The sequence below is a fragment of the Ailuropoda melanoleuca genome, chromosome 11, assembly GCF_002007445.2.
Source record: "Ailuropoda melanoleuca isolate Jingjing chromosome 11, ASM200744v2, whole genome shotgun sequence".
NCBI classification, from domain to species: domain Eukaryota; kingdom Metazoa; phylum Chordata; class Mammalia; order Carnivora; family Ursidae; genus Ailuropoda; species Ailuropoda melanoleuca.
The window spans coordinates 108,386,243-108,409,858 of NC_048228.1; the positions used below are offsets into that span (position 1 = coordinate 108,386,243).

At 49.5% G+C, this 23,616-nt stretch overlaps 1 protein-coding gene across 1 annotated transcript in view; it reads right to left on the reverse strand.

Moving 5' to 3' along the window:
• Window positions 1-23,616, reverse strand: part of HTT (huntingtin) — a 134,323-nt gene that overhangs the window by 36,553 nt on the left and 74,154 nt on the right. The window contains exons 32-41 of the mRNA XM_034672191.1: window positions 22,571-22,649; window positions 22,286-22,447; window positions 20,210-20,265; window positions 18,816-18,964; window positions 16,987-17,123; window positions 14,844-14,960; window positions 11,079-11,201; window positions 10,557-10,792; window positions 9,281-9,423; window positions 2,293-2,500 (exon numbers count right to left, since the gene is read on the reverse strand). Of these exons, the coding sequence (XP_034528082.1) occupies window positions 2,293-2,500; window positions 9,281-9,423; window positions 10,557-10,792; window positions 11,079-11,201; window positions 14,844-14,960; window positions 16,987-17,123; window positions 18,816-18,964; window positions 20,210-20,265; window positions 22,286-22,447; window positions 22,571-22,649 (1,410 nt within the window). The remainder of the gene's footprint in view (window positions 1-2,292; window positions 2,501-9,280; window positions 9,424-10,556; window positions 10,793-11,078; window positions 11,202-14,843; window positions 14,961-16,986; window positions 17,124-18,815; window positions 18,965-20,209; window positions 20,266-22,285; window positions 22,448-22,570; window positions 22,650-23,616) is intronic.

The window sequence follows — 23,616 nt, forward strand, 5'->3', positions numbered from 1 at the left end:
ACATTTACTTAGATCCACAATATATAAAGAATTTACAACTCAGTAACAAGACAACAGCCAAATTTCAAAAAGCCGGCGAATATCTGAATACATTCTTCACAACAGGAGATTCACAAACGGCCAATAAGCACATGAAAATGCAATTACCTTTATTAGTTATCAGCGAAATGCATCCACTACAAGGACAAGAAGCAACAGCTCTGTGACATCAAGCGAGGGTGAGGAACTCAGCACCCCACTTCCCACGTCTCTTCACCTCTAGAGCAAACCTCCTCCTAGGAACTTGTCCAGAGCTGTGTGGTCCAAAATGTCCCTACTTCAGTGATCTTTTTTCCTAAACTTTTACTTTGGAAACTTTCAAGCCAATAGAAAAGCTGAAAGATTAATTCAGTGAACAGTCACACCCACACCCTCCCTCTTTACCTAGATTCAACCACTAATATGTGCCACCTTTGTGCGCACACAGAGGTACACCCCGCACACATATGTTCATACATGCACACATACATTCTACACGCATGCACGCACATGTGCACTCCACACACGTGCACTCACACGTACGCACATACTCTACACACACACACACACACACACACACACACACACACACCTTCTGGGCTGTACCACCTGAGAGTACTCGTGGGTGAAGACACCTCGCCCCTAAGTACTTCAGCAGGGGTCTGCTGAGAACTTCTTATCACCACAAAACAGCAGGTCCCCTAGAACTCATTCAAATTCCTCCCATTATCCCAATAGTGTTCTTTCTGGATGTTCTAACCCTCAGATCTGTGGAAGGCCCCTCCTAATTATCAGACTGGGGTCCACCCTGCCAGTTCCTCTTGAACCCACTCTAGGTCCCAAAAGGAGGACAAGGAGGAGGAAGAGGAGGAGGGGGGAAAGGTAGAGGGGAGAAAAGACGGGAGGGTACTCACTGGCTCACACACCCACTGGGGTGATGGACAGGTTCTCTTTTTCTGTCCATCTACACACACCTGCTACCATTAGCAGCCAACTCAAGCCCCACCCGGCAAGACTTGCCCAGCACAACTCAACCTTGGGTGCCCATGGGAGTTTCTCGCGGAGACTATGAGAACACGAGAGCCCACGATCCTAATTCCTAAGGTACCCAGCTGCCAGGTCTGGTGGTGCGCTGGGCTGCAGTTCTGGTCCCTGGAAGCCTGGTCCCTGGTGGCTCTGAGGCACACTCCTCAAGGACTCAGGGCCTGGGCCTGGCCTGGAGTGTGTTCCCTGGACCAGAGCATCAGCACCACCCGGTTGCCTGGCAGAAAAGCAGAGTCCCAGGCCCCACCAGTGATCTGCTGGACCAGAACCCAATTTTAATAAGCTCACCGGCTGACTCGTATGTACACTGAAGCAGACATTCATTCTCTGTTCCTGACTCTTATAATAGGTAATGTTCTCGAAGCATTCCCAATGTTTTCACTGGTCTGTCTCCCCTACTAAACTGTAAGCACGCACAGGCAGAAAACACGTATGATCTTTCTTTGCATATCCCACAGTGTATAGAGCAGAAGAAACATTGAAAGATGCCTACTAACGCTGGGTTTTCCAGCTGAAAGCAATGGAGGGGCCCAATTAGGACCCCAGGCCTCACACAGTTCAGCCTTTCCATACTGAGCAGAGAGGAGCTGACCTTTGCCCTGCAGCCCTTGCTTTCTCTCCTTGCCACGGGCTCTCGAGACTTCCAGAAACTCTGCACTGAGCACTCAGCTCGGCGGATAGGCGGCAAAGCTTCTATTCCCATTATGTGTGCTAATGGCTAAGCAGGACAGTGCCCAGAAATCAAGGCTTAACCCTGAAAACATTTTGCAAAAAGGGGGTCACCCCCAATCAGATACTTAATAAGTCTTTGTGAATAACAAAAAATAGGGTATTTCCAAGCAGTTTTGAAATGTTACTCAGTAATTACTTCATTAACTAAGAATAACCAGAACCACATTTAACTTGTAACGAAGTTAAGACATTGCAACATGTCTGGCTCTGGGAGCAATTTAAGGACGAGAGCCTAGCAGGAGGGACACAGCATGACAAGAATGACCCACAAGAGGAACCGTGTCAAAGAACTTGTCAAAGAAGCCACACTTGGAAAGCAGCGGCTACTCTGAATGCCTTTAGACTAACCACATTTTCCCTGCAGTGGAGCGTCCACAGGAGGAAGGCTGACCTACAGCACAATCGTGCAAAGCCTCACGGGAACGGAGCCAAAGCTCGCGCTGCCCCGAGTCCCAGCACACGAGGGCGGGCTGGCCTCCGGGGCCGCCCCGGGCGTACCTGGGGGTCTGCTGCACCTCTGCCCACCAGCGGTAGTCAGTGTGGCTGACGAGCAGCAGGATCTGGCACCAGAGCAGCACGAGGGCCGGGTGCGTGGGCACCATGGCTCGCACCCGTGCATTCAGCCTCTCCAGGCCGTAGAAACTGCCGTCGGCGTTGTCCACCGTGAAGAGTCTAGAGGCAGCTGCTGTGATTCTCCGGAACATTCCTAGAAACAAACCAAAAGTGGAACTGAGAGGGAGATGTCTCTGCTGCTTGCGGTGGCCCAACGCTTTGTTGCTACAGGAAGATCTTCCAGAAAGAAGATACACACTCAGCTCTTTCCTATACTTACATATTCAAAGCATTTGACACTTAGAAAATTGGGCTTTCGAAGCAAAAACCAGATAGGCTGCTTATTTAATGGAGCAGCCAAGGATGTTAACATTCTTGCTCTCCTGAGCCTGCTCCCCACTGCCGTTAGCAAGCTGCCCAGGAATGCCGCGCCAAGAGCCACGCCCTCGTGTGACAAGGGACTCAGCTCCAGGAAGAGCAGGAGGCTGCACTCGGTGCCAAGGGTTACTGCCCCTGGGACAGCGAGGCCTCCACAGGGCCGGGCCACATTCGCTCTAGTGGGAGTAGCAGGACCCTCACCACACCCTACTTCTGCCAGAACAGACATTTCCTTGGCTTTCGAAGAACTACAACAAGTGGCCAGAGGAAGAAGGCAGTCAGTGCTCCATGCCAGACCCCAGCTCACGGTCTGCAAGCTACCATCTGAGAGCAGAGCGCCAGGTACTCTCTGCGCCCAGCATGAGACGTCCCGGGGTGGGGCCACCACGCAGCCAGCCAGCCACGCTCAGCTTGGGTGCGCCAGGGGCACACCCAGTGACGCACTGCTCACAGCCTGTCCATGGCATCCTCCTCAAGGCCCAGACAAATCCCCACCAGGAATTCATGATTTCTTTCTATCCCTTTGGATCAATACAAAGTCAGCTCAACACGCCTCTCTCGTCATCGGCTGCGGCTTCACGTGAGCTGGCTCTCACGGCAAGGACCCAAAGACAGGCACAAGCTGCAGAGCACAGCAGGGAAGACAGGACACGGACGGGAGCAGGCCGAGGGCTCCCTGCCCTCTGCAACTTCACGCTCCTGGCACCACGGCTGGAGAGTCAAAATCTGATTTCTGATTAGGTTTCAACACATCCCAAAGGCAAAGGGGTCCTAAGATAGGTAAAAACAGACTACAGACCTATTCCCCACTACTTTGTGACTGGTTACGCTTCTGACCTGAGGTGGAGAAAGAGAGCTAACAAAAGCAAGACAGTCATGGCACACACCACCAGGCTGGCCTCCTGGGATGCCCAGCGAGCAGGGCACACAGACTCAGAAAAACAATTCCAATGAGAAGATGTCTGGTGCTTGTCTTGTCTCTGCCGTTCCCAGAAGACCCGTTCCCAGAAGACCCAATCCCAGGGTCTTCTCTGGGTGCTGTGTGGATGGCATCACCCACCCTTGGCCCAACCAGTCGGGGCCCGGTCCTTCTCTGTGCCCTTCATTATCGTGTGGGTTCTCTGTGGGGCCAATGGAGCCGAGGGAAGAGGCAGGTGCTGCCGTGGAGAATGGGGGGAGCCAGGCCACAGAGCCAGGGAATGACAGACCACAGGCGTGGGGCTTTACTCAACGCGACAGGAAACCATGGTCAGAGCTGTGGCTCTAACATTTACTTAGCCCTAGCTGTACATTACCTGGGGTCTCAGTTTTCTCATTTGCAAAATGGAATTAAGAGCAGTAGCTGCTCACAGGGCTGCAAGAGGATCAAAGAGTAAAACCTGAGTGAAGGACTGAGGACAGCAGTGGGCAGAGCAAAGGACCAGCAACCGGGGCTGCTGCCAGGGGGCTGCTAGGAAAGGTCACATGGCCCCTGGAGGGGCCACAAGCAGAGAAAAGTCAGACAGCTCACGGGGGCGGGGAGGAGTCCCAGGCGACGCTGGGGTTTGAACACCTCCCAAGATAGTGTGGAGCACGTGGGCAAGAGGAAGCCAGAGTCACGCAGCTATTCCAGGTGATGCGCTCAATTCTTATCCTAAGTGTGAGGTGCTGGCAAGACACCAAGTCACACGCTAGAAGGAGAATGCACGAGAGGCCAAGGCAGCCAAGTTAGTGGGGTGACCCAGACTCTGTAGACAATGACGAGTTGTCTCTGCAGCAATCACCAGGGCAGGTCACAAAGGGGACAATCCGACTGAGAGGAGCGGACAGAGACAGGGAGAGGGAGAAAGGCAGAGGGGAGAGTCAGAGAGAGAGACAGCGGGAGAGAGAGCACAGAGATCAAGCATAGAAACCAGGACCAAGAATACTCAATGGAGAAAAGACCTCTCTTCAATAAATGGTGTTAGGAACACTGGATAGTCACAGATGAAAGAATAAAACTGGACCCCTCCCTTCACTAACAATAATTAACTCGAAATCAGTTAGACTTAAATATAAAAACTGAAAGCACGAACGCTGGGAAGAAGGCAGAGGGAAAGCTCTCTGACACGGGCACTGGCAACAGGTTTCTGGATGTGCCGCGTAAAGCACCAGACACAGAGTAAAGAGCAAACAGGGAGGGACTCCATCCGGTGAAAGCTTCTGCACAGCAAAGGAAGCAACCAGCAAGATGAAACGACAGCCCACAGAACTAAAGAAAATATCTGCAAACTATACATCTGACAAGGAGCTAATATACATAATATATAAGGAACTCATTTCACTCAAAGGCAAAAAAACAGAATCCAACTAATAAGTGAGCAAAAGACCTACACAGACATTTTTCCAAAAAAGACACATGGATGGCCAAAGGCACGTGAGAAGGTGCTCAGCACCGCTCGCCATGGCAGCGGCCACACAGCCCACAATGACGCAGCGCCACGCACCCGCCGAGCCCTCGTGCACTGCTGCGGGGCGTGCAGGCTGGTGCAGCCACGGGGGGGCACAGTGTGGGGGTTCCTCACTAAGCTAAACACGGACCTGCCACGTGATCCAGCAGTTGCACTACTGAGCATTATCTGAAGGAAACAAAATCGCTATCTCAGAGGTATCTGCGTCCCTGTGTACACAACAGCCAAACCATGGAGACAACATACGTGTCCGTCAACAGATGAGCGGGTGGAGTATTATGCAGCCATAGAAAAGAAGGAAATCCTGCCATTTGTGACAACATGGACAGACCCTGAGGGCATTATGCTACATGAACCAAGTCAGACAAAACAAGGCAAATACTGCGTGATCTCACTCACTGGGGGAGTCTAAAAACCCCACCTCAGATGCAGGGGACAGACTGGTGGCTGCCAGAGGCAGGGAATGAGGGGAGGGCTGGGCTGGGGTGAAGGGGTCAAAAGCACAAATTTCCAGGTATGGTATAAGTTCTGAGCTATCAGGTACAACACAGTGACTCTCGTTAACTCTGCTCTTCGGTTTACTTGACAGTTGCTCTCTGGGGCTGCAAGAAGTGCTCTGCAAATGTGAGCCACTGCACGTACCATCAGCAACCCAGAGAGCAGCACAGGGTACGGGAAAGAACAAAGGGCAAGAAAACGGTTGGGTTTTCGATCTCGGTTTTACCACAGGACCTTCTGGAGCCTAAACTCTCTCTTCAGTAAAACGGGGGACTACTTCGTAGAGCTGTTCTAAGCACTGAGGGGTACCACAGCCCTCAGTGAGCACTGTGATTCCCGGCAGGGGATCTGAATCAAGGTCAATCTTATTGCTGCAGGAAGAACCATTTTCGAAGGTCTCAATTTTCAGTGGAGGGCTGGAATTCACTGCCTTTGTTTAAGCAAAGCATAAATAAAAATCACCAACTTCATATGCTAAATGCAACCTTACTTACATAAATGTATACATTTATATATGATTTACTTAAACTCTTGTCTCAAAATCAAGCACAGTAATTCTGCCCCCTGGTATCTTTAGAAGAAATGCAGTCAAAATAAACAACATGAAGATAGATACTTAGAAACACACAGACACCTAAATTGCAAATACTGAACCAAATGAACAGCATGCAAAGACACTGCAGCAAAGCCCACGTGCCCAGCACCAAGGCCCGAGCTCTTGGGTAGAATGCACTGCCCCTCACGCCCTGTCCTGTCTGATACAGCAGCCACTGGCCACGTGCGGCCATGCAAGTTTAAATCAATTAAAATTAAATTAAAAAGTAGCTCCTTAATCCACACTAGCCACATTCCAAGTGCCCAAAAGCCACATGTGGCTGGAGGCAAGTGAACCACTGCAGACACAGAATGTTCCCACGATGCAGGAAGCGCTCGTGGACAGCACTGCCGTAGATTACACGATACTTCCCCTGAGCTTTGAGACAAGGACCAGGAAGAAGTGAGGGCGAGTCAGTGTACAGCTGGAATGCCAAAGAACTCCACGTGACGTGCAAGAGGACACAGGACAGGTCACTCTTGTCCAAAGAGGAAAGCAAGCAGCCCTTAGAGATGAATGGGTGTCCCTCTGGTATCAGATCCAAACCAATCAATGGCCAAGTATCAGAATGACCAACATACTACAAATGACCCATTACATAGCTTAATTATTTTCTCAACTTCAAGCTTATTACAGTGCATCAGTGAAGCATAAATCAAAAGTTCTTCAAAACAAAAATTCTTTCAATGTTAGTCATAAAGAGGGCTTGAAACTCTCGAGTCCACTTGATAATTAAATTTTGGCCATGCCCCTGTCCAAGGGCAACAGCAATTAAATGAAGAAGCCATGAAGACGCCTCCTTTCCTGCGGCCCTCGCCCCTACCCGCCTCCGCGGTCGCCCTCTGACCCTCGCCCGTATGCTCTCTCGGCAGCCGTCTGGCGGAGCACAGCAACGTCTCGCCTTCGGGCCTTGGCTTAACATCGTCTCTCAGGGACCCTGTCCTCCCTCCTCAGCCCCGTTCTGCCTCTCGCTGCACTACTTGCTCCCTTCACAGAAAACGTCCAGACTCACGATCCTCTGCCTGTGACTCGTCCTCCCCGCTGAACTGCAGGCCCCACGAAGGCAAAAGCCACATCAGCCTTCCTGACCCCACGGCTCCGGAGCGCAGCCTGGGGCGGGCTGACTCGGTGCATCTTTGCCAAGTGATGAAAGGCTGAGAATGAGAACCATCTCCTGCTCTGAGGTACGTACTTGGTGAGTGTGCGTATTTTAATTTGCATTAAAGTAGTATGTACACAACTTAAAAATCCAATCACAGAGGGAAGCTTCCGATTTGACAAATGCACTGCCCCATCCCTCTTCAGGCAACTGTTGTCTTGTTTCTAGTTCTGACAGTTACTTCCAAAATTCGACTCGACATCCTTCTATCACTTGTAGCAGACCGTTTATTATTCTGTCTGCTCCTCTTGCCTTACTGTGAGGAAGTAACCCTCGCTCCCTGTCAGTGAATGCTGTCCAATCTCTCACCTGGCCCAGGTGGGCCAGAGCGCCCGGGGCCTCACGCACACTCACAGGACTCACACGGGGGCGGAGGCCACAGGCAGCCAGAGGTCCTTCCTGCTATGGGGAAGAAGCCCACCGGAGAACAGAGCCAACACAGAAATCAGAGCTGAAACATGGAAACATAAAGAAATCGCCTGAGGTAAGAGAAGAGTGACCTCTGTACTTTCAGGAACTCTAACCAGTAATTCCCTCTCTTGCTCCAGCACAGGACGGAGTCCTGCCCCTGCAAATGAAGCTGCTGGATTTGCCGGGTCATGCTGCGGGACGGTTACAGACTCTACCCTATTAGAGACGAGATGTACCTCACCCACGCTACCTATCAAGTTAAGTTACAGTTTTAGCTCTATCTGGTTACCTCTCCAGCCTCTATTTCCTGTTGTGCCAACTTTAGATATGACTGTATAACCCCAACGATGCAAGATGAGATTAGTGATCCTTCCGCCCCTCCGCCTCTTTCTCTACCTTCCACTCCCAAATTAAGTTGGTTAGTTTCCCTTTTATTTTTCTTGGAAATAAAAACATTTTCATTCTGTTCTGAAACCAAAAATTAAGTAAATAAGTCTTCAATGTTTTATTCACACATTGACTTTAAAATTGAAAAATCAAACAGCATTTATATTACGATTATGTGAATATAGTTTCCAAAAAAGCCAAGAAACATAGAAAGAAGAATAACATTTCTTTCTATACATCCTCAGTCATGACTCCTGAGCCACTTAAAGATGCTTTTTAAGTTAATTTAATAAGTTAATAAGTTAAATTAATCAATCAAATTAATTGTTGAAAATCACACCATGCTTTGGTTTGCTTCATATTTGGACCGTGACTTCCCTGCTGTTTATTTTTCCTAGAGATTAGAATTGCCTCTCACTTTTTCTGCTGAAAGAAGAAAGATATAGCCATACCCCGTAACTAAAGTCTTCCAGCTTCTCACCCATTTAATCTAAGCCAAGGCATTCTTCTTGAAAATACTCATTCCTCTTAGAAAGCACTAACTAACCTAATATGGACTGGTTGCTTCCTATGCATGCTGCAAGGCTGCCTTCTTGTGACTTCTCTCTTGGATTTACTGCCCTTTTTAATTCACAATCATACATAAAGGCACAAAAATATCTTGGGCTTCCAAATCTTTAAGAGAGGAGAGGAAGCCGTCAGGTTATTTTTTTTCACCGATAAAACATTTTCATTTTTTAAAAAACTGCATGACATTTTTTTTTTAAAGATTTTATTTATTTATTTATTTATTTGAGAGAGAGGGAGAGGGAGAGGGCACGACCGGGGGCAGGGGAGGCTCCCCGCTGAGCAAGGAGCCCGATGCGGGACTCGATCCCAGGACCCTGGGACCATGACCTGAGCTGAAGGCAGATGCCGAACCCACTGGGCCACCCAGGCGCCCCGACAAAACATTTTCAAATGCACATTAAGCACAGCAGAGCTTGCCCTGGGCAGCAAAGCTCCCACCTCTGAGAGTGTACAGAACAGGACATGGGATACACAGATGCTCCATGAAGATTAGTCGGAGGCACCTACCAGACTTGAAGATGTGGATCAGGCACATTAGCAGCGTGCCCAGCTCTTGACAATAGAAAGTATGCTGCTGCTCGCTCATTTCCACTTTTAGCTGTTTTGTAACAATATCCTCCAAAAGAATGCCAACTAGTTGTAGTAGAAACCTTCAAAGAAAAGGAGAAGTCTGATGGTCAGTTGGGCGACTGTACAGAGCACTCACATGAAATGTACCGTAAAAACGCATACGGTAGACAGAGGTGCAGTAAAAACGTAAGTCAAGTAAACAAAGTGCAACATTTAATACCACCCCTTTGAATTAAATCACTCTCCCTCTCTGCGTATCACCTTTCTCACTTACGAGATGGCAGTAAACATATCACCTTCAAGACCGTTAGAAGGATAAAATGACATGTAGCGTCTCTTTAAAGCTTTGTAAACCATAAAGCATCACAGAAATACAAGACAACAATCCACTATAGGAATTTACTGTATCATCCGTTTTAGCCACCTGCTTAAAGAGGGAGCCACAAGCTACCTGGTCGAACCTATAAACAAAAGGGTGTCGGGCAGGTCTACTGGATTTATGTCCACAAACACACAGGCACCTCCACCAATGCCCAAGGAAGGGGAGGCTAAACGGATGTTACGTGGGCTTGTCTGGAAGGAGCACATCCGCACAAACCACACTCATGGGACATCTCACCAGCTCTATCTTACTGAGTGCCCTGAATCCAGCAAAGGTGGACACACACTTGTCTAGGCAATAAGCATTTATTGGGCCTGACTTTTGATCACTGCCCTTAAGGAGTTTCCAAATAATCTGTGAGGGTAGACATGATTTGATACCACAAGTACACCAAGGGCCACAGTGGGAACAGTCACCCTGGCAGGAAGAAGGATTTTATTACTGACTGTGTTTAGAATGGCCAGTACACACGAAAATAAAAACGAGACTTTTAGTGGGTTTTCTTAGATTTTTAAATTCTTTGCAGGCAACACAACACACATCCTTACTGCTAGCACCTAGGTCAGGCTGCCCTCAGCCCCCACTGCCATGGTGAGCCACTGTGTGGTCTTTACCCAGAACATGAGATGGGACGTGACAGAGCTATAAGAGAGCCATGAACCCAGGGCCACAGATGAGACACATCGGGTACAGAAAGCACACCCACGCAGACTCCTTCACCCCACCTGCAGCGCTGAGGCAAGACCAGGAGTTACTGCAGACTTACTATCACAAAATGCCAGGACTTCCTGAAGGCCATGGGATGGTTAAAAGCTTAGTTACAGAGCATACCTTGAAAATGTTTCCTCTGGCAAACTCTTGATTTGTCTCCCTTCATTGTGTTCTTCCGGTGTTGAAGTACTGTCCCCATCTCTTAACCTATTAATTATTGGACAGGAGATTAAATATGGGGAGAAGGAGAGCTCCTGAATACGAGAAAGAACAATATCTTCAGTTGACTGGGAAATCAGAACCCTCAAAATGGCTAGAATTCCTGAGATCCACAGTTGAACAGTGCTCACAGATGCCTAAAAGAGAGAAAATAGGTGATAATGAAAGTAAAAAGAGAATTACATTTTTCCTGATTGCCAGTTTCATGAACAAAAATTATCCCATTTTACCAATCTATCAATAAAGCCAATAAATTATCATTGGTTCCAAAGTGTGGTCCCAGACAAGCCGCACCAGTATCATCTGGAAACCTGTTTAAAATGCAAACTCCCAGACCCTCTATGCCCCTGACAGAGTCCCCAGGTAACTGACAAGTCGCTACGGTCCTGAACCGAAGGGGCCATCATGAGGCGGGACACTCACCATTGTGTCCGGAGTGACAAACATACTCCGTAAAAGCATGTCCACAGGACGGAGGGAGGAAGGGGCCAGAATTTCAAACAAAGTATTCAACACTCCAAGGGCTTCGTGAGAATCAATGTGCATCTGTTGCAATTAAACATCACAAATGTTTTCCCGTAAGGCAACAAAAATGGTAACATTTCTACCTCAAGTGAGGTACCTCTAGGTCAGATAACCTTGACCACCCAAGCATTACCCCCTGACTTTAAAAGCATCTTTCACACGAGCCAGGCAAAGAGCTTTCAGAACACTGTAACAGCTACAGTTTTCCCACAAGGGCAATCTATTCATTTAGATTTTTATTATATAAACAATGCACATTTTCTGTAAAAGTTTCAAATATTTAAAAGTGTGAAAACAAGCTGCAATCACGTCACTCTGAGCTGATCTCCACCCACACTCTGGGACCTGTCCTTCGCGCGTCTCTTTACACACACATCATTTACCTAAACGGGGTATCACACGCACTCCTTCCCTCTCCTCGCTTTACCTGCACCCCCAGCCTACTCAGCCAATTACAACAAACGTTAATAGATTGGTGTACAATTGGCCTTTGAACAACATGGGGGTCAAAGGCACCCATCCCCACAGAGCTGAACATTCATGTATAACTTCTGACTCCCCAAAACTAACTACTAATAGCCTAATGATGACCAGAAGCCTCACCAATAACAAAAAGAGGTGATGGCCACATATTTTGTGCACGTATCACATACAGCATTCCTACAACACCGTAAGCTAAAGAAAGCAAAACGTTACTAAGAAAATCATAAGGAAGAGGAAATACATGTACAGGACTGTCCTGTATTTACGGAAAAACATCTGTGTGTAACTGGACCTGCGTAGTTTGAACCCGTGTTGTTCAAGGGTCCACTGTATTTCTAACTTTCTCCATGTTCCTATTGTCCTATATCCACACACACGTAGAGAGGTTTTTGTTTAAGATGTTTTGAAAAATCATGTTATAAACGTCTCTACTTTTTTTCCCTTAAAAATGAAATGGAGAACTCCCAAGGCAACAGGTTTTTAAATCTAACGTTTTTAATGGATGCAGAAAATTCCAAGCTAAGTGTCTACCACAATGTGTTCGAGCACTGCCCTCCTGAGGGGCACTGCTCACCACCAAGAGTGCGGCCAGAGCCAGCGAACCTGTCTGCAGAGACGCACTGCTTTCGGGTGCTCACGTGAACCCCACCTGCACCGAGTCTCCCTTAACGGTGAGGAACCATCCGGAGAGCTTCCCGCCGAGGCCTGCACCTGCCCCGCCAGCTCCGCCTCTTCGGGGCCTTCAGGAGGACTACACCAGGCCCACGCCAGGGCCAGCCCCAGCCCTGGGGGGCAATCCCCCCTGTGGTCGCCCTCAGTGTAGGCACAGGCCATGACCCCTCTTTCCACCTCTGGCTGCCACCCTACATCTACTCCTTCTCAGAGTCAGTTTCCTTCCTGTGCCTCTCTCACCAACACAAGTGAGCCAGGTTTTACACCCTCCACCCACCCAAACTGCTCCTCAGTGACCACCGGGCTGCCAAATGCAGGGTCAGCTCCCAGCTCATTTGATCAGCCTGTGAGCAGCCGCAAGACGACCCCTCTCTCCTCCACAAAATGCCTTCCTTTCTTGGCTTCAACAGTGCCACCCCACCTGCTCTTCCTTCCCCACCTCTTCCACGGGCCTGTGGTCACCTCTCTGGCCTCTAAGCTCAGAGCTCGGCCTTCTCCTCCTTCCCAGCTACACAGGGTCCCAGGGTGACTTCTTCCCATCCTGACGTTCACCTCCTGCTCAGCTCCACCTCGACAGCCGCAGACTCGTACATCCAAATGCCGACCTCAGCCTCCCCGGAGCGCCTCCCAGGTATGCCAGCTGCACATGCCCAGACCAGGATCTCTCCTCCTCATCCTAACTCGATAGATGGGAGACCCATTATCCGCGAGCTTCCCTCCTTCCACCCACGTGAAGCCAAGAGCCAAGCCTACCAGTTCTGTTTCCACACCGTACCTGGCAGGTGGCTACTGAGGGCCACTTCATTCCCCGCCTGGTGCACGCAATCCCCATGCCACCAGCAGGCGCCCTGCTCAGCCCTTACTCCCACCGAGGCTATCCTCAGCTCTCAAATCACACCATGCCACTCCTTTGTACCAAACTCTCTACAGGCTCCCCAAAGTCCTCCACACCGGCCCGAGAGACCCTCCACGCCCCCCAGACCCTGGCTGCCCTCCCTGCTCCCCATGGCCACTTTGCTCCACCCACACGGCCTCTCAAAGTTCTCTGATCCCACTGGGCAGGCTCCCACACCTCAGGGTGTGCACCTCTGTTTTCTCCACCTAGAAAGCTCTCATCCAGGTCAAGTTTACGCAAACTGAGCAACACAGCCCTGCCCGGACACTCCCACCTCTTTTCTCCTTGGTCCACCCTACGTGACCTGCCGCCATCTGGTGTTTCACACGCGTCACTAAGTTTCTTCTGTGGTCTGCCTCCTCCCCCTCTGCCCAGTGAAACTGTCCCTCCTAGAGGGCGGGCTTCTCGCCGGCTCTGCTCATTTTCATATTTACTGCCGGCACCGACGGGAGCCCAGCGCTGCTTCTGCATGTGCCGCACACCTGTGCTCGGCCACCTGGCAGGCACGGTGCAGCGGTTCACACGGGTTCACGGAGGCAGGGGTCAAACTGGACATTTCCCATGCCTTCCGGCCTTCCAGTTCCACCGTCCTTAGATTGTGTACACGACAAATTAGAGACTGGAATCAAGGTTTTGGAGAACTATTCTAAAAATACAGATCCACAGGCAGTGGAATCTGTGACCACGTCAAAACACCACATTCACCGATTCATTACAACTGCCCTCTGTCAATGTCACCAGAAGTCAAGACTCCCTCCCTCTAGAGTGGCTTCTGGATGACAAGTCCGTTAGGAACCAGAACGGGGCTGAAGCTACGAAGACAGTAACGTCTACTGCGTCGTGTCTACACGTTTGCACCAACCGCCAAGAGTCACAGACACTGTCTATTACCGGGAGTACCTGCTTCCGTCACTGGGACAATCAAGAACAGGTATCTGCTGACTACATCCAAAGCAATGAAGACCCAGAGCTCTGCTGACAGCTGGCGAGGCTTCCTGGAGGGGCATCAGCGGCACTCCCCTGCCGCCCTGGGACACCCCCAACACCCCGTTTCCAAAGGTGCTGCTGCACCTGCACGGGACATCCTGTCCTTGGACACCCAGTGGCAGACATGGTTCAGAAACTGTGCGATGAGTGGGCTCCATCCCACACGGCACTAACACTGCAATTACGTAAAACAACTGATCGCGTTGCTTGATTACAGAAGTTCTGATTAAATGATGGGTAACAGCTGATAAGGGAAAATAAACACATCAAGATCAAGTAACCACGCCTGACTGAGCAGAATGAGGGAGGCAGGGCAGCCCGGGGAGAAAGGACATGGCTCTGGACTCAGACCCGCTGGCTCTGCCTTGGCCCCAGCACTCTCCAACCGTGCACCTCTGGGTGGGCTTGGGCTCCACTCTTGTGAACCGGGAGACAACAGCAACCTGAGAAGGTCACTGAGAGTAAATGAAATCCCTGCCCTGTGAGCGGCACTGATAAGGATCACAAACTGAATCTGTTAAAATTCAAAGAAATGGCAATCCCAAGTGCCGCCTCCTCCAAGAACCTGTGACACTTAGGAAGGTGTCCCAGTGACCCCAGGGCAACAAGGCAGAAGGGGGACAAACCTGCTGCCTGGCTAACATCGGGAGGATGACATCGGCTATCTGCCGAGACAGTCGCTTCCACTTGTCTTCGTTCTCCTTGTGGCACTGCTGCAGGACCAGGATGAACATCTCCAACACCTGCGGGGGACGGAGGGGATGGGGACAGGTCAGGGCCTCCCAGCACACGAGCCTGCCTGCTGCACTGGGACTCCTGCAGCAGGAGGACTCCAGGATGCAAACACGATCCCCCGTGAGGGTCTGATGCACCCAATGCCACCCTGGCCCCGGGACACGGGACATGTGGGAAACCAGAAGAAAATGCAAGGGGCACGCTCCAACTGCTCACTCCTTGGGATCGCATGCCATCATTATACCTCTATGCTTCTACGGAGTTTATAAGATTTCACTATCAGAGAAAAGGCACTATAAGAAAATCAAATTTATATTAAACTTTGGAAAAATGCAAACACAGCCCTGACTGAACTATTCTGCAGATGCCTCCTGACTTCTGTCTACGTTAATTTCAACTCTGTGCTCTTTATAGAGCTAATCTACTGAGCCGTACTTACGCTCAGAAGTTACCCATGGTTGAGCACAAGCTTATGAGTGATCCGTTCTAAGCAGAGACAGCTGAAAGCCTGTTTTTATAAATAAGGTTTTATCGGCACATGGCCACACCGGTCGTGAACACACTGGCTGGGACAGCTTTTGTCCACAACAGCTGATCTGGGGTGTTGCAACTGAGGCCCTAGGGTGTGCAAACTGCAAATACTTCTCACCTGCTTGTTGACAAAAATGCCTGCCAGCCTGCCTATTCACCCCAAGTGCTACAAAGAGAGCCAAGCCAATCTAAGCCTACTTTGTAAAAAGCCCGCCCTTCTCCCACAAGACAGAGATCTGCACTCCATTCCGACTCTCCTCAGCAAAGGCTAGCCAACCCTCTCTGTCCTCTCAAGAAGCAGATGAAGAGCTCCCCAAGCGCATGTGGCTGACGGGCTGCTCTCCAGGCCTCCCTCCAAACCAGTGTGCTTTGTACTTTTCATTGTAATTATGGGATTTAATTAAACAGTAAGCATTTAATTAAACATTACATAGATTAACCAAAATGAGAATGCACAAAGAAAGTGTTTCCATGAGAAAAGCTTATGACTTTAAGATTCAAAGGCAAACAGCTACCAAGAATTACGCAACAGTGAGGGCCCAGCAAGCACTCAAGCTAAGAGTGGCGTCACCGGACAGGCTCAATCTCTGCACTGAGACCACCACAATCGGCCTGAAATTCTTGCTCTACCTTACGGAAAACAAAACCACAATCAGTACAAAGGAAAAGACCCTGCCCCTACTCTCACATATGGGAAGTAGACGTACAAAATAAAGTCTTTAGAGTATTGCAGATGTGAGATTTTTTTAAAACAGATTTTATTTCTTTATTTGAGAGACAGCACGAGATGGGGGAAGGGCAGAGGGACAGGGACAGACTCTCCACAGAGCGCAGAGCCCAGGGTGGAACTCAATCCCAGGACCCCAAGATTATGACCTGAGCTGAAGGCAGATGCTTCACCGACTGAGCCACCCAGGCGCCCCTCAGATGTGGGATTTTTAAAATCACTTTTAGAATTCTATCATTTTGATCAATGTCAATTAACTGATTTTTGTTAATTTTGTAGAAGAAGGTCTCCAACTTATTTACTTCCTTGAATGGCCCTGTGACAGTCAGCCAGGTGGCAGGCGACCTCCCCACGTGGCTATCCAGCTTTAAAGACCAAACTCCAGGGGCGCCTGGGTGGCACAGCGGTTAAGCGTCTGCCTTCAGCTCAGGGCGTGATCCCGGCGTTGTGGGATCGAGCCCCACATCAGGCTCCTCTGCTGTGAGCCTGCTTCTTCCTCTCCCACTCCCCCTGCTTGTGTTCCCTCTCTCACTGGCTGTCTCTATCTCTGTCAAATAAATAAATAAAATCTTTAAAAAAAAAAAAAAAAAAAAAAAAAAAAAAAAAAAAAAATAAAGACCAAACTCCAGCAAGGCCATCCCTCCCTAGCATCTCCCCACAGTCCAGGGTGGCACAAAGAATCCCCCTCTAATTAGCAGACAGTGGACCACAGGACATTTCTTCCCGCACCTTCAGAGACGACAGAGCGCCAGGGACCGGCCCCACACCTCCCTCACCTGGTGATACTGGATGAGTCTCAGCAGCATCGAGACCACCACCTCTTTTTGGGTTTCGAGCTCTTTTCCTGCATCGGCTTTATTGGTTCCTCTCAGTACAAAGAGGTCATGGACTATTGGCTGCAGAGCTGGTATGGCTGCGGTGTAAAAAGGCAGGTTCAGAAGGCATCACAAACCATTTACACTGCATTCAGAGCTTAACACCTCCAAAACACATGTCCAAAAAATAAGAAAACCCTAATCCGTGCATGGCTTATGACACGGGATAAATTCGGGTTATCAGCGAGTCCTACGAATTATCAGAATACCATCATGGAGGCCGTGGGTCTTCCTCAGACACTTACTGATAATTTTGTGAAATCTTAAAAAACAAAAACAAAAACGAGGGTGTCTGTGATGTAACATCATTTTCGACAAAAAGAGACACAAATTCAAAAGTCAAATTCAAACTAAAGTCTTCCAAATAACTAAAGTTGCGACATTGTATTCTAATGCATACTCACTCAGAGATTTACCTGCAGAGACGACAGTGCTCTTCCACAGAAAATAAAGTATTAGATTTCTACGCCGTTTTGATCACTCACTCTCTTAGATGAAGCCTTTCCCCCAAGTCTTGTTTTATCCGAAACAGCAAGGTCTACCGCCTTAGTCTACCACCACCACTGGGACACCATCTAAGAAACGTCTTTCACTGGGAGGGTGTGGCCCAATCATGTCACTGACGTCATTGCAAGGCACTGTCTGCCTAGTGCAAACACGCTTGGGCACGCGCACCCTCAGTGCCTGCACACACAGCCTACTTGCTGACTGTTCCACACATGACCAAGTTCTCCACAGAAAGTATGAGAGTTCGGCTGCCCACTGATTTTCTATACAAAGACCCTCTAATCTAAGGGGTTTTCGTCATCCCTCTATTTGACATTTGCACCAGGGTCCCCAAATTCCATACGTGTACAAGTGTGAACTTCTGCAAGGCGTGAATCTCAGCCCTCGTGAGGCCATGGCAAAGGCGACTCCAGAGACTGTGAGAATCAGATGGCGCTGAGTGGCTACCTCTCGACACGTTACCTGCTTTACCGCAAGCATGTGGAACAGAGAACGCTGCACACCACAGCGCCCTCCTCACATATGGGGTCTGCAAAGGTCTTAGGATGTAACCCCACTACGGTTCAAATGCCTACTGATTCGTGACAACGGAGCCGGAGAGGTGTCAACAGGAAAATACTGGGAGATCAGTTTGAAAAGTTCAAAGATTTACAGTTTACTCTTCAAACGACAACCTCCCTGCATAGGGGAGAGGAGGCTGCTAGAGAGAGACCACTGGCTGTGCTCCTCGGTTCAGTCTCTACAGAGGACCAGGCAGCACAGAAGGTCCTGAGCCGAGGCCAGACCACTCCTTCCCTTACCAGCGCACAATAAACCAAGCGTCCCTGTAGAAGGTGGGTTTTTCAGTTTCTTGTGTTTCATGTCATTAGATAAGAGTGTTTATGTCAAACTCTGTCTGTATGCAGATCCCCTTACTGCTTCCTGTGTTTTTATCTCAGATTATAAGCTCCTGAGAGTAAACAGGGGCAGCTCTCTCTTTTGTGACATCTCTAAGCAATACGCGTGTGTACACACACACATACATGCAGGCACACGCATACATGCATACACACTCAGACACACACATACATGCACACACGCATACATGCATGCACATGCGTGCACACACACAGAACTACAAAGCATAGAGCAGCCGTGGACACAGTTGGAAGTTGGTGTAATGAGGACTAACACTGTCCAGCACATCATTACTGATGACCACAGGGAAAGGTTTGTCCCGTTACCATGTGTCACAGCCTTCCTCCCACTGGCCATGATGCCATCACAGAGCTGAATGATTTTAGGAATTCCAATGATCTGTTTTGAATGATAGCGTTCGTAAGACAGTAATACCAGGAAGAAAAAGATGTTTGGAATAATTGCCTCTGATTCCCTAGAAACAAAAACATCCATTTAGATACTTCCTTTTAAAATTAAGATACATAATCAATATAAACAACATGAAATTACTCATGATTCCAAATTGAGACCAAAAGAGAAAGGGACAGAGCAAGGGGGTGGGGAGGGAGTGGGGAGAGTGAGGGGAGGGAATGAGGGAAGAAAGGAAAGGGGAGACAGGGGTGGATGGGGGGGGCTGAGGGAGAGCCCCCAGAAAGCACCCAATGCACTGGATGCCCCGAGGTACAAACTTCTTAGTTCTCCTCCTGCCCCTTCTCTCTTCAGTTGAAGAAATTGAGACTCAAAGGAGAAAAAGTAACTTGTCTCAAATCACACAGGCAAAATGTCGCCTAATTAGAGTAAGAAAGTCCTGGGTCTCTGGACCCAAGGGACCCTGAGAAAGCATCCTTCCTCACCGTGTTTCCCCACTTACCAAGGACAGCTGACCCCCAACAACATGAGTTTGAGGCCCATACGCAGGGTTTTTTTAAATAAATACAATACTATACTATAAATACATACTACCTTCCTCACGGTTTTCTTTTCTCTGGCTCATGTTACCGTAAGAATATAGACAATACATGTTAACATACAGAATGTGAGTTAGTCAACTGCTGACGTTACCCATGAGGCTTTTGGTCAACAGCAGGTTCCTGGTAGTTAGCTTTTGGGGAGGCACAAGTTAAACGTGGGTTTCTGAGTATGCGAGGGTTGGCACCCCTGACCCATGTTGGTCAAGGGTCCGCGGCAGTTCAGACACTGAAGAGATCTCATCTCAGGAACTACACTTACACGCCTGTCACTGGCACAGGAGAGAGTATTACGGCCTTACTGCCCAGAAGGGGAGAGCGGCAAACCCCATCAGGAAAGCAGACAACAACCACCGTTACTGAAGACAGCCACATCTAAAACATGTTCCCTCTACGAAGTTCAAAAAAAAAATCAGCATTCCAATGGAAGAGACTGCATTTAGCAGTCTGTCATCATAATTCAATGCTCTGAAATTTGAAAATTGACTCGTCTAATTTCAGATGCAGAACTATCTCTAAACCAGTCTTGAGACACTTATCAATTTTTAAGAGAAATAAAAACACACATCGAGTTAATCAGAGTTCCACTTAAAAAAAATCTAGCAAAAATGCTTAAAAATCCTTTAAAGTAAATGTTCATCTTAATAATCTAAAATCACATGTAAGTGCATAATAAGGACAAAAAATCTAAAAGAACAAAACGCCGTTACCTGAACTGGCCTACTTCAATGTATTCAAACTGCTTCAGCACAAATCCAATAAACACCTACAAGCAGGAAAATAAAATTTTCACATCAGTAATTGAAACATGTAAACTAGGTTACTTTTCTCCCTACTTACTTGTGTCAATTTTTAACATGTTCCTGGCAGCAGATAAACTTGTGTGTATACGTGAACTCAGACGTATTCTGTCAGACTAGATAATTCAGGACACTCTATGAAACGGAGGGGTGGGAGCTCCGGAAAAACAGACCACGTGTTCCAGGAGACACCGAGCAGTCCCGCAAAGACAGATCCAGGGCCCGGCTCACTCCAGCTAACACACCAAGCGGCACGGATGCCCCGACACTGGCTTCGTAAGAAGATGCCCTCATCAGTCCACCTGCTCCTCCCACACCCTGATGTTCAAGGGAGATGATGCAGGGGGCTGCCGTCCGACAGGGAAGGGGACCATGAGGGCACAGGCCGCGCTTCAGGACTGACTTAGAGCCAGTTCTGCATCCAACTCTGTTCCAAGCACCTGTGCTCTCCCAGCCTCAAGCCTGAACTTACATACCCGCGGGCACGACGCAAACACAGAGCAGGCGCTCCACAAATCATGATGGGAGCTGAATTAAATGGTCTGCCGGTTCTTGTTTTCCACTGTCATCGTACTGAAACCCTCAGGGCTTGGGAGAAAGGGCCCTGAGCAATAAGAGCAAATCCGACAAATGTGAGGCCAGAGCACTCACGGCAAGAAAAGGCCAGCAGCACCATGGAAGTGGTGGCTGGGAGGCGGCTTTGCTGGAGCTCTGAGGCCAGCCTCTCTCCACGTTCATGTCAGGTGAAGATTTTAGTAAGACACAAGGAAGCAACAAAAATCACACCATTTCTGAGAAGAGAGCGTACGCAGAAAGACGAAGGAGAGAATGCGATCACCCTGAAGGCAGCCCAGGAAGAGAGCAGCCCCTCACTTCCGCAGGAGAACATCAGCTGTGCCTGGGAGGAGCCACAACTGGGCACTGAGGAGATGGTGGGGTGCAACCCTGGGTGGAGTCGGTGGCTCTGTTCCCCCAGAGCAGCCCTGGCTGTGGGCCCAGGCTTCTGCCCGGAAAGCCCTTAGGGCGCCTTTACTCCTCACACCCCAGTCAGCATGCATCTGCCACCCTCTGGGCCACCACCACCCAAGGCTTCAGATGAGGCCTCTCCCCACCAAGACCCCTGCATCAGAGGAAAGGGCATGACATCCCTAACCGTCCTCCAGCAAGCATCTGCCCTAAGGAAGGGAGCGCCCTCCTGGGCAACATTCTTCTGATAACTTGGCAAAAGAAGGATGAGTCCCAATGTCAGCCACCATGAAGCCTGGTCCTTCAAGTCCCCCTCAATCCAAAGACGGCCCCCCAATACCACTGGTGGGGAGATGAGCATCCTGAACGTGTTTCCTCCTTTCTCTGGGCAACAGATCCTTTCAGGTGAGTGCGGGTGCCGACACGATCTACAGACACACAGTGTCTACAAAACATTTCCCACCTCACTCGGGAAAAGAGCCCAAGGTCATGGCCCAGCAATGACAGTTACATTTCCATGACCCACAGGCAACTTCATCTGTAGTGAATTTGGCCGGTGCCCCGAGGGGCTGGGACTCCAGAAGCGCTTACCCACAGCTGAGACCCACCTGGCCAGGGAGTGTCAACACTGGGCTGGCCAGACAGGCACCAGGAGGACCTCTCGGGGCATGGCACCATCTACTGCTCCCTTAGACCACATTCCTCTTTACGGACGTGTGCTGAAGTCAGCTTATTTGAAACTAGATGTCATAATTGATAATCTGTTCAAAATAAGTCCCTGCATTTTGCAAAAATGCCCCCCCAAACAGAAAGTCTTAATTGTATCTTTCAATTTAAATACACTCATCTTGGGGCGAGGAGGGTGAGTGGACAGAAAGACCTGACATGCGAGTAATGGCCACCCCAGCGCCAGCCCGCCGGGTGGGAGCAGCAGCACGGCTGCTGAAGGCAGACTTCGGGGTCTCACAGGTGACCTGTAGTGATTACGAACAGCGGCGGTAGAAGCCGAACGTGGCAAACCTGGTCTGAGTCCAGAAGACAGTAATTGACCCGTAACTGAACAAGCTGGGCCAGCAGGTCCAAAACCTGCCTCTGCAGCTGCACGGACGTGGTCGTTGTGTACTGCTTTAAAGCTTTGATGACCAGCGGCTCGAACAAACGAATGTGGTTATGAATAGCATTCTACGAAAAAAGAAAGAGCAAATCCGTGCGTCAGTCTTCAACTGACAACTTCAAGCAGCTGACCCGGGAAGTGCTGAGCTCCAGCGCCCCTTCCAGCACCGAAACCTGCCACCGCCCGCTCACCTTATCCGCACGATTCTTAGTGGCGCTCGTGAGGTTGGTTTTCAACTGGGTAGATACCTTCTGAAGCACATCGAACCACCTGTTCGATGGAAAAAAGGGAGCAAAGCGTGGCCTTAAATCCTGTCCTGGGTTCCCAGCCACACTCCGAGTCAGCGAGGGCCTGGGGGGCCACACACACAGTGGGACCCACTACTCTTTAACACAGACGGTGGGGCTGTGCAGGGACCGCAGTGGGCGGCAGCTTGGCCCAAGCCTTGTCTCGGGCAGCAGGCGCTCGGAGAGAGCGCGCCTGCGCAGGAACCCACCACCACCCAGCCCAGGCTGCAGTGAGGCCAGAAAGGGGACCCCCACTTGAAAAAGTCAGTGACTCCAAAGATCTCACTTGATTTTCTTGGAAAAAAAATTTCTTTAAATATTCATGTTAATTATACGTGCTTTTCAAGAAACACACGTGAAGTTAGATGACAGTTCACACACACACATGCTTCCTTACTTTTTTATTTATACCCCATATTATTAAACAAAGTACTGAAGAGATTATTCCTGAACTGGATATATAGTGAGTATGCCACCAACTTTACGTCGAGCCTGGAACAAGGGCATTTCCCTTGGTTTCTGACTCTAGTACGTGAACTGCAGCTGTTTTATCACTGCTTATGTAAAAGGAAAAACACGGAATTCTCTTGTTACTCCACCCAGTGGCACCTAAACATCTGCTAATAATCACGTGAACTGAAGCAACGACTATATTCCAGGCACCAAAACACAATCATCAATTTAAATGGAGGCTTTTAGCCACAAGGTCATAAAACGCGAAGCGCTGTCACAGGGGACGCTCCTGTGTCCTTCACACACACTCAGGCACTAGCACCACCCGGCCACGTGGACGCCATGCTCTCACAGAGTGCAGACCTGAGAGGTGCCGCCCCGCCCGGCCCCTGCGGTCAGCGTGCCAGCACGTCGCACACCGGAGCTCTGGCGTCCCCACAGCCCAGCTGCCTCCCAGACAGGGGGCCTGGTGTCCCCGCGCCAGCACGATACCCCAC